General features: G+C 44.5%; 4 protein-coding genes across 5 annotated transcripts in view; all 4 read right to left on the reverse strand.

The window, feature by feature from the left end:
* Positions 1–2,270, reverse strand: part of LOC101993971 (glutathione S-transferase A2-like) — a 50,158-nt gene extending 47,888 nt beyond the window's left edge. Inside the window, exon 1 of the mRNA XM_013346386.2 lies at positions 2,244–2,270. The gene's annotated coding sequence lies outside the window, so the exon portion shown is untranslated. The remainder of the gene's footprint in view (positions 1–2,243) is intronic.
* LOC101979641 (glutathione S-transferase alpha-2-like) overlaps positions 1–2,278 on the reverse strand; it is a 16,280-nt gene extending 14,002 nt beyond the window's left edge. Inside the window, exons 1-2 of the mRNA XM_005347700.2 lie at positions 2,244–2,278; positions 348–453 (exon numbers count right to left, since the gene is read on the reverse strand). Coding sequence (XP_005347757.1) covers positions 348–434 — 87 coding nt within the window. The 5' untranslated portion in view covers positions 435–453; positions 2,244–2,278. The remainder of the gene's footprint in view (positions 1–347; positions 454–2,243) is intronic.
* Positions 2,279–7,036: 4,758 nt separating this feature from the next.
* Positions 7,037–10,628, reverse strand: part of LOC101993393 (glutathione S-transferase A2-like) — a 12,698-nt gene continuing 9,106 nt past the window's right edge. The window contains exons 5-7 of the mRNA XM_005347588.3: positions 10,080–10,221; positions 7,973–8,104; positions 7,037–7,194 (exon numbers count right to left, since the gene is read on the reverse strand). Coding sequence (XP_005347645.2) covers positions 7,069–7,194; positions 7,973–8,104; positions 10,080–10,221 — 400 coding nt within the window. The 3' untranslated portion in view covers positions 7,037–7,068. The remainder of the gene's footprint in view (positions 7,195–7,972; positions 8,105–10,079; positions 10,222–10,628) is intronic.
* Positions 7,055–10,628, reverse strand: part of LOC101993112 (glutathione S-transferase A2) — a 92,067-nt gene continuing 88,493 nt past the window's right edge. For both annotated transcript variants that reach the window (XM_026779513.1, XM_026779514.1), the window contains one exon: positions 7,055–7,077. The gene's annotated coding sequence lies outside the window, so the exon portion shown is untranslated. The remainder of the gene's footprint in view (positions 7,078–10,628) is intronic.

Genomic DNA, 10,628 nt, shown 5'->3' on the forward strand with positions numbered 1-10,628 from the left:
CATTCTGCTCTGTTTACTCCTCCCTCCTGTTTTAACCTATCAGGGCAAGCAGCTTCTTTATTTAATTAACCAATGACCTTCCTCCATCAGGGTATGTTCCCATTTTCTCCCACAGTCACGGGATTTTTGTAGCATGTGGCCTGGTTGATCAAGGTGGCATACTTAGTGTTGGGGTTGACTGGGGCATAATTATAGTCCCAACCATCTTGGTCCTGGCAGAGTTGTAGGCACCAAAACAACTACCATAAGGTAAAACTGTATCCAAATTTCCTTGTGTGGAGCGTCTCAGCTTAGAGAACTATTTTAAACTTGTTATGGGTCCTGTTTCAGAACAAGGCACAACCTACCTCCACCCCTGCTGCAGCCAGGAGCCACCTGATGCACTCCATCCTGCCCCTGGCATTCCAGTAGTGAAGCAGGGGCTTCCCAGACATGGCTGCAGCTGTGGTTTCACTGTGAATGGAAAAGCAAAGAGATCAATCCTGGGAGACTGCGCTCTGGGATATGGTCAGTAATACAGCACTAGGGAAGGGCCATCTGCCTTCTTTTGCAGGGGCCCAGGAAGGTCTACTGACTAATTTCTCACATGTCAATGAGTGCCAACCTGCAATTGCACCAAACAGGTCTCAGCTGGTCATGTGCCTTCACTTTGAGGACATAGACAGAGCATCCTGGATCCTATAATGATGATCCTATAGTGTGTATGTTGAACTTTGGAAGCAGAACCATCATGGAGGGGATGAGACAAAGTCCCTCTCCAGCCTTTTGGTCCCTGGGTTGCTCAGTTCAGAAGCTTTTGATGGCTTCATGTCGCCCTGGCTGTGCTAAATACTTATTCTCCCCATAGGAGAAGGGCCCATCTCTTGGTTGCAGGACTGTTTCCCACTGCTAGACTGGATCCTGTTCTATGGTCCAGAAGGCAGTAGTTGATGCATCAACTTCATATCACAGGGAGTCACTGCCTTTGGTGCACAGCACATAACGGGCAGTTGCTCATGTGAACTGTGTGTAATCACCACAGAGTTTGCTGAGGAGGAGCTGTCCCTGTTTCCATGTCCAGACAGTCACATGAACTCTCCTTTGCCCTGGAACGTTTAATACTGGGACTTTACAGGGACTCTGAAATGCTGAAGCTTTCAGATCCCTGTCCATACTGCAGAACCTCTAACCTCCCAGTTTTAGAGCTGCACACTGTCTCAGAGTCCACTGGTTTTCTCCAGATTAGTGATGAATGCTTTGAACCTTAGCATAGGGTTGGCCTCATAACGGCTGAGAATCAGAGTTTGGGTTTAACCTCGTTCCTCTACAGACTCATTTCTTCCTGCCATGTCTTCCTACAGAATTTTAAACTGTTTTCTGGTGTCGCACGCATTTCCTCATACACACAGCTGTGATCACAGAAGAAATACGCAAACAACCTTGTCTTTGATGTACGATGCAAGGTTCAGTCTATATTCCTCCGACATTTCATGGTTCAATAGTTCAAGATTCATACTTTTTTTTTCATTTGCTTTCTTGGGATTACCATCTAAAAACAGGTTGTGTTGTTTGTAATTAAATATTAAGACAGTAATAAAGTAAAAAATTCTAAGTATGAAACTTGCTACTCTGCTATTTAAACAGAATCATCAAGGCAATCAGAATCCCTAGGACACAAACAAATGTGATAGAAAACCAAACTGGGGAAGGGCTTTGGGAGGGAGGCCTGGGAGAGTCTGGGTGAATTCAAATTCTCAAGTGAGACTGGAACACAATTCAAGAGAAGAACGTTATTGATCTCAGGTTTGCCTGAGAGCACAAGCCTGGTCTACTCCTCACTGTCCTAAATCCCACACGTTTAGATTTTCTTGTAAATACCTTAAACTCTACCCTTCAGCTCGGTGACTCTGGAGGAGGAGGAAGGAACAGAAAAACGGAAGAATAAAGACCAGGACAGAGGAAAGAGGAAGTAATGAGGAAGAAGGAATGGAGGAGGGGGGAGGACAGAAAGAGAGAAGCAGGGGAGGAAAAATAGCTTGCTACTCAACATTCAGTACAAATAATTCATATGAACTAGAATCAAATGCAGGTAAAGTCAATGGTACTGAGCAGTGTCGATGCTAAAAGTTCATGTATAAGTGGAAATTGCATAATAAAACCAGCTCCTTTGTACAATTAATGCATGCTAAAGAGAACATTGGAAAGCTATTTCCACTGATGCAGACATGGAACTAGTTACAGAGGTTATAAGAGAGAGAACTGACCTAGTGAGAGTCCAGACTTCCGCTCTGCTCAGCTCCTCAACTCCTGCCCCACGTGAGTGTGGAAGCTGCTTTAATAAGGTAACCTTTCTTACCAATGGGGTGGGGCCCCACAGCCACTCCTAGGGATTCACACAGAGTTCAAGATTCCAGAGTTTCACCATAGAGTAGGAAGCTGACTAATCAGGGAGGAGCTCACAAGCCACCACCCTCTCCCTTAAAGCCTGCCTTACTATATCGGTACAGTTCGTGTGCCACTGCAGCATAGGTGACCCTCACAAGGGCCTAGAGATTCAAAGGACACACAAGAGACCAGGTCATTTGAAAGATCAGCTGAATGCTGTTTATTAAAAACTTAGGAAAAACCTTAAATACCCAGCTGCTGCACAAAGGAATACTCTCCAGGCAGGTGGGAAATTACCTCACCCACAAATGAGTCAACAAAGCTCTTTAGCTAATAACCATGCTGGGCAGAGGGAGCTTTGGAACAAACAGGATGTTTAAGCTGCCTGGCCAGAAACTGTCCTCAAGATGAACCCCAGGAGCCGGGGTAGACCCACGGGCACTACATTCTCCTGGAGATCTGGATCCTTCAACGTTTTCATTGGTTTAACTCTCCTGTGTCTCTAAGTGACCTCTCATGCGTGTTCCTGTGAACAAGCCTAATGAAGCACGTTGCTCAGGACAGAAGAAACACAGGAGGGAGGACTGAGCTAGAAGCATGAATTGTGTCACAGAGTCAACAAAGGAACCCTCAGCTATGATAAGATGTGACTCACGTCTACTGAATTTGGGGGAAAGTTTGTGAATTAGCCTTAAATTACAGAATTAATTGTCTCAAACTCAAGGCTAAGCCGAAGTTTAGTTTACAATGTCCCCTGCTTATTGTACCTGATGAGAATGCTAATGTCCTGCAATAGATTATTTGTCTTAACCTTTGTCCTGTTTTAATCAGGAACTGAAGGGCAGAAATAATTTCACAATTCACACTTAATTTCACCTGGATGGCCATCAGCACATTGTCCCAGCATGCTCTGGGTCTCTGTGTATCTGTACATCCCTGCAGTTCCTGCTGTGGGGAAACTGTCATGTCACCATTAGCAATGTCATTACAAGACAGTGAGAATTACGGTTACTTCCTGCCAAGTTCACACTCAGGGATCTTATCCACATACAAGGGTATGTATCACTGACTTCATTCACAGACCCGCAAGTTCACTTGTGATTTTAGTTTTAATCATTGGTCCATAGGTCTCAGGTTATTAATCATTATCTGCTGACCTCGGTGGCTTCAGAGATGCGTGTCACTGCCTGAGTCTGCACACCCTCCAGTGTCCAGGGCTGGCCCCTTTGTATCATGGTGTGCACTGCTAATTTCTCCTCAGCTGTAGAATCCACTCCACTGCTCTACAAACAGCTGGCAAAGCAGCAGTGCTGCCCTCCAGGGTGATGCGCATGTGCACAGCATAGGGTCTCATGATTTGAGATTAAAGCTATATATATATATATAATATGTTTATCAAAGCTGGCTACCCGAAAATCCCAGACACAGTCAGGTTGATTCTTTCATCTATGTGCTGCTACAGGCAGGGTCAGCTGAAACAGGCCGAGCACACAGTAGGGAAGCAGCTTCAGGGCAGAGTCAAGAGTGTGATTCTCTTTTCTGTGAGGTCTGTCAAAAGTTCAGTCTTTCAAAGGTCAAGAAATGATTTCATAAAATTTAAGATCTGCCCCGGTTGTGATCTGTTTTAGAGTAATTTCCTTGAACTGGAATGTATATTCTTGTGTGTGTGTGTGGAATATTTTGTAGATTTCTGTTAAATGCATTTGATGCACGTCATTTATTTCTGATTTTTCTGTTTTTTGGTCAAGAAGACTTGTCTGTAGAGTACTGAACCCCCTATGAGTGCTGGATTACAGTCACTCTGCATCTTTACTGTTTTTGTGAAAATTTGTCCATCAGAATTTGGGGGTCACCACAACATGAGGAACTGTATTGGGAAGCAGCATTGGGAAGATTGAGAACTACTCTTCTATGATCTTGTTGGAGCTCTTGTCCATGCCATTGACCTGGGATTCTTTCATCTCTGCCCATAAATAACAGTTAGTATATTCATGGTGTCTCATATTTCTGGAATATTTCTTTATGTATTTTTAATTTCATATTCATTGTGTGATCTCTTCCCTCTACTTTATCTTTGAGGCCTGATAAAGTTTCTTCTACTTGAACCATTCTGTTTGTGAGACTTTCCACTCAGTTTTCTAATTGGATCACTAAGATTTCCAATTCTGCTTTCATTTCAGCTTGAGCTCTTTTCAATATTCCTATCACTCTATTGAATTAATTTTTTTAAATCCTGGGTTGTCTTCATTATCCATCAGTTTTATGATTGTGTTTTCTTGGGCATCGCCCAAGCATTTATTCTCTTTAAATTTATTGAGTTGTTTCTTCTCTAAACACCCAGAATTCGTTCGTGAAATCTGTAATTTCCGTATTAAGAATGTCTGTGATCTGGGGTTGATTCTCATTGGAGAACATTTTATAAGACTAGTGAGTTTGTATGGGGGAGATACTGCCTTCATCTTTTATATTAGTTGTGTGTTTTCCATGGGAACTGGGTGAATAGAGTTCTTTTGTTGGTTCTGTATCTGATGTGGACACAGCAGGCTGGCACAAAGCACAGAATGTGTGGGAATGGCTCAGATGGGACATTGGATACGGTGTGGGAGGGGTGGATCAGGGGATAGTAGGGCTTTTGTGTGCGGGGGGGTCTCTACAACCACCACAGCCAGTAGAGTAAGAACCCACAGGAGGGAAGAAGGGAGTCTGACCCTGAGTAGTTTATTTTGGGCATACTTAAGCAAAGCACAGTTTGCTAAAAAAGAGTCCTGGTGATAAACTTAATCCCCTGAGCACACTAAAGCATAAGACAAGACTGCACCAAAAGTCTCTGTAAAGTACAAGTGACATCTTCCCTAAACATGGGTTCTATAGATTGACAAGCTCATGATAAGGTCTGGTGGAGGATCTGTTGTGATCTTCAATACACAGTTCAAAGGTCACCAGGCTGTTAACCACATATGTTCCTAGCCTCCTGGGTGGGAAACAGGTAATGCATCCCTCTCTTTGAAGGGACAAGCCTGTGTGTTTAGCATTCCTGGTTCCTTAGAGCTTATCTGTGAGCATAAGGGCTCTGTGCCTCTCACAGCTGGGGAGGGTCTGACGTGTGTGCAGATGTGCATGCTGACCTGAGCTGGAGGTTGATGGCAGTGGAAGTGGAGTTCACCAGAATACACCAGGGCAATGGTGTGGAGCCCAGGCTAGACCTGAGAAGGGGAGGTATGCAGAGAGGAGGATTAGAAGAACCCACCAGGCTAGACCTCAACAGAAGATGTTCAGGACAGGACTGGGCCTGGATATTTGATATTGCATGGAAAGGATGAAGTCAGGGGTTCTAGTGGGGGCAAGGACAGAATGTTCTTCTGTAGGGAGCCGGACAGGATCGCCATTACAAGATGGCGCCGACATCCTGTCTTGTTGGAAATAAACAACTCCATGTTTGGCTATGCCTTTGGGAGCTGTGTGTCCCTCGCTTCCCGCATGCACGGTGGATAAGGGTCCTTGGGCCTATCCAAAAGCAGTCTAGTGTCAGCTGATGGTGGCAGCCAATCACAGGGCAACCCATGTGCCAATTCCCTATATAAGCAGCTGGCTTAGTGCTCTCGGGGGCCCCTCACTTCCTGCCCCTCGCTTCCTGCTTTCCCTCAACCAAGGGCACTCCAATTAAAGCGTGGTCTGAGAAGAATCCTCGTGTGGTGGTTGTTCTTTCTCGCTAGTCGAGAAGTTCGCCACACTCTTCTGCATTTTTTTGAGAGAGGGCATCACTATTCTGTAGCTCTGGTTGTCCTGGAACTCATCATATAGACCAGGCTGGCCTGAAACTCACAGAGGATCCTGTAGTTCTGCCTCATAAGGGCTGGGATTAGAGACCTGCATCAGAACACCTGACTGAAGACAGAGCTTTTTTCAAGGAAGTTTTCTATTATTGTTATTTTGCTGTAATGTGTGTTTTCCCTTTCTTTTACTTTTGCCACTAAAATAATTTAAACTTTTGTGTGTTGAGGTGTTTTGCCTACAGGTATGTATGTGTATCATGGATGTTAGTGACCACAGATGCCAGAGAAGGTCATCAGGGTCTCTGGAGCTGGAGTGACAGATGATCCTGAGATGTCCTGTAGATGCTGGGCACTAACCTGGGTCCTCTGCAAGAGCAACTATGTCTGTCACCTCTCAGCCAGCTCTCCAGGTTCTCCCTCACTAATTTAAATTTTAAATTTTCTTTTCTCTGTTATTTTTCCTTCTTTAAAAAAATCCTTTTACTAGTTGCCCAATTACTGCCCCCCTGACTTGCAGTCTTTCTTTTCCTACCTTTTTTTCCTTCTTCTTTCTTTTTTTATTTTTGTACCTTAAATATTTGTTTTTTTATTTTTTTTCCATTTTTCTTTTAATTTCATTCTTTCGTAGATTAATTTTACTTTTAAACATTTGAGTAATTCTACAATGTTGTTAGTCACTTCTTTCCTTATGTTAGTATTCTTCTTCTTTAGTTTTTCCTCATTTTTACAAGCTTTGTTTTCATTTGTAGTGATGATTGTTTGCCTTCTTCTTCCTCAGTGATGTCTGCAATCCAAGCTCAACAGGTTGAAGACATGAGATACACATACCATTGGTTGACAATTATTATATCACAAGAACCAGGATGAACAATTGCTCTTTATTATTTAACAACATCAACGACTGGCGTCTGTGAGCTCTGACAATGCAGCTTTACTTAATGTTAAAAACCTTCTTTGCCTCTGCGATTTGTTTTGCATCTAGGGGAGGCTTTCTCTGGCTGCCAGGCTGCAGGAACTTCTTCACATTGGGCAGGCTGCTGATTCTGCTCTTCAGGGCCTGTAATCCAGAACACACAGCCTGAGAGTCAGAACTGCTTAAGTACACAGTGTAAAACACACGACCAACTGCATCCTTGCAACAGGTCTAGTGGAGACATGAGAAGAACGACAAATCCATGAGCTAGAAACCATAGCTCAGCATAATTTCCTTAAGACCTCCTTTGACGTCCAGTTTGCCTTCTCCAGAGTTCCCTGGACACACACTGAGATGTAGTTTTGTAATACAGAGCACAGAGCCCTGTGTCTCTCGGGTGTGAAAGCAGAAACTAACAAAGCAAAGTGAAGACGTGAAAAACTGAGTTTGAACTGGGGGCAGAAAAGATCAAAGTCTGACCATGAATAACTTAGTCAGTTTTCACACTGGAGATAGGATGGTGTCACCTGGAGGGGGGAGAAGGGGAGCATGGAGGGGACCATAGAGAAGGAGGCACAGTGCAGAGAAGTCAGAGCTGACGAAGGGGTCAGCATGACAGAGACCTGCTCCCACATGTGCAGAGACAGGCCACATAAGATGGAAGATGAAGGCCAGAAGCAGTCTGCAAGGAATAGGGGTATGGCAGAAAGCTGTGGGGTCCTGCATCTTTCTCAATGCAAAAATATATTCTTATGGTACCAGCTTCAAATCTCCATTCACAAAAAGTTTATTTTCATGCCTGAAACCAGTGTCTGGTGCTCAGTATGGAGACCGAAGTGTGGGCCCTCAACATCCTACAGGCAGGCCACCATTATATTCTCAGAGGCATGAGTATGCAGATGCCTCTGTGAAATAATCTCACCTTCAGCAGGGGAAAAGGGGCCAGAAGGCTGGAGTCAAGCTCTTCAACATAGAGGAGAACTTCCAGCAGGTGAATGTCCACCCTGGTCAGCCTGTTGCCAACAAGGTAGTCTTGTCCGTGGCTCTTCAAGACCTGCCAAATTAAAGGAGACAGACTATGAGCATATAGGGTTGAGGTGTGGCCACTACTTCTTCCCAAGTCTCTCAAAGGAGTCTCTGACTCTTCCTAGCAGGTATACAACTGCAATCACAGGCCTATGATGCAAGAGGCAGCATCAGAAGTCAGGAACGTGACCTCCTCTCTAAAGCTCAGGTGACCTTTCTCTGTCATTGCACTTCCCATGGCCTTCACACCACCACCCTATGTACATTTTCCTCATGGGATAAGGGCTTAGCCCCTTGTGCATCATGGCTCCTCCCCTTAGATTGAAATGACAGAGCACCGGGAGTTCAGGACATTCCTCTCCCTGTCCTGTCTGTTCAGTCCCGTGGGCAGAGGCCTCATCTGCAGGGAACATCAGTCTCCAGAGAACACCCTGTGTCTGTCCTCTCCTGTGTCTGCTCCCCTCAGTTCTCTGGAATCTGAAATACACCTGGCTGAGCTACAATACATCCTCCCTGTACAGCATCGGCTCTGACTCCCAATCTTCACTGCGTCATGCCTGACAAGGCTGAATTGTACAGGGGGAACTGAGTCAGAGTTTCAGTATCTTTGTAAGATAGACGAGCATGCCAACACCAAATGGTGCTAATCTTCCTCTCTGATTTTGGTTATTTATTTAACATTTATTTCAACATTTATTGCTGTGAGAAGATTTAATAATAGCACTGTTTCAGATACAGTTTACGACATTTACTTAAATATCCCAGCAATATGAAAATCACAGATAACCTAAAGGACAAGCACTGGCTACAGCATGAGCTATAAGTAGAGAAGAATTAAAATGCTTTGTGGTCACCTTATCACAGTGTACACGTCTACAGAGAAAAAATATAATGACCACATTCAGAAACAATGCCAGGCATAGTGGCACACACATTTATTCCAGCACTCAAGATGCTGAGGCAGGTAGATCTCTGGAAGCTTGAGGCCAGTCCACAGAAGAGTTCCAGGAGAGCCAGTGCTATGAAATAGAGAAATCCTGTTGTAAAGAAAAGGAAAAGAAGAAGGAAAGAAAAAAAAATAAACTACAAAAAGAAGCATCGAACGTTCTCAGTAGAGTTTACTGTGTTCCTGAAAATCATGATTCACACACCAGACATGATTCACGTTGTGAGGCCTGGATATTATGTCCTGTGAGACAGGGCCTTGACTCCACAGGGCTGTGTAGGGACCCTGATGGCTCCTAAATCCCTCACTGCTTCCACAGAGCAGAGGCAGCCATGAAGGAACGTTCAGTGAATTATAATGGGGTCAAAGCCGGGTCTCTGAGGAATGTGTAGGATCCCTAATCCTGTAGGATCAGAGCTTTGTTCTTAGCTTTACTTGACAGAAGATCAAGTCAGTCTGACGTGTTCGTAATCTACCTCCAAAGAGAAGCCCCGACTAAGAGAGACATCACATGTACACGGACACCCCTTCATGTGTGAATGTGCATGGCTCTCCTCCCAAGCCTGTCATCTGTGACCCTAACTCCTGCAGGCCAGTGTTCCTTTACATCTCTTCATCAGCCTCCTCCTCTGCCTGCATCACTGTCCTAGGTCAGGTTCTTCTCTCCATCTTTGAAGCTCTCTCCTCTTCCCCTGACAGCCAGTGGCTCTCTGGGCCCCCTGTGTGATGTGACAGAATATTTTCCCATCTGTGTTTTTCTGCAGTTGCCCTGTTATGAAGCCCAGTGTGTCTGCAGGATCTATGTCCATCTCTGGTGTTGCTCAGCCTTCCACAGATCAGATCTGGTTATGGCCTTGAACCCTGTTGAATGTGGACCACTTGATTGGCGTGACCTGCAGTGCTCCTTCACACGCCATTTTTTACAGCGCCCTGTAGGTAGGAAGCTGCACAGGGAGGCTCATGGAAGGTCAGTGCAGTAGGACCCTGTCCCTTCCAACCTCTGTCTTTTGCTTGTCCTGGGAACTCAGTGTCCCCACACTTTAAACAGCCTACTTACTTTTTCAAAGGCAGGCAAGTAACGGTTTTTAGTCTTGTCTTTTACCAAGGTAATCTTGGCTTCTCTTTGGTCTGGGGGACATATGACCAATTGCGAGATCATCTCAGTCAGATCTACAATCCCCTCTGTGTACATGTCGATCCTGAAAGACAAAATTATCCGTATTGTCAATGGTTTATAGGATTCACTATTTTATATTTTAATCTAAAAATAGGAGAAATTTACACTGAAAAGTAGTTCCAAAGTTACTCACCTTTAATCAGTCATTATCTTTTATATTTAATAGATATATTAACTTTCTCTATAGTACAGTTCTGATACACTTTTAGAATTTGTCAAACCCACACATGGCCCAACCCAAGGACTAAGAGCATCACTGACCCATCTAGAGATGCTGTCATGATATACTTGGTACCATCCCAGAAGAACATCATCAAACGCTACAGAGGGCTCTCTCTCTCTCTCTCTCTCTCTCTCTCTCTCTCTCTCTCTCTCTCTCTCTGACATGATTTGTTCTCACCGACTATGCAGAGATTCTCAGAGCTAACA

This window comes from Microtus ochrogaster, chromosome 5, assembly GCF_000317375.1.
Source record: "Microtus ochrogaster isolate Prairie Vole_2 chromosome 5, MicOch1.0, whole genome shotgun sequence".
In the NCBI taxonomy this organism is placed as follows: domain Eukaryota; kingdom Metazoa; phylum Chordata; class Mammalia; order Rodentia; family Cricetidae; genus Microtus; species Microtus ochrogaster.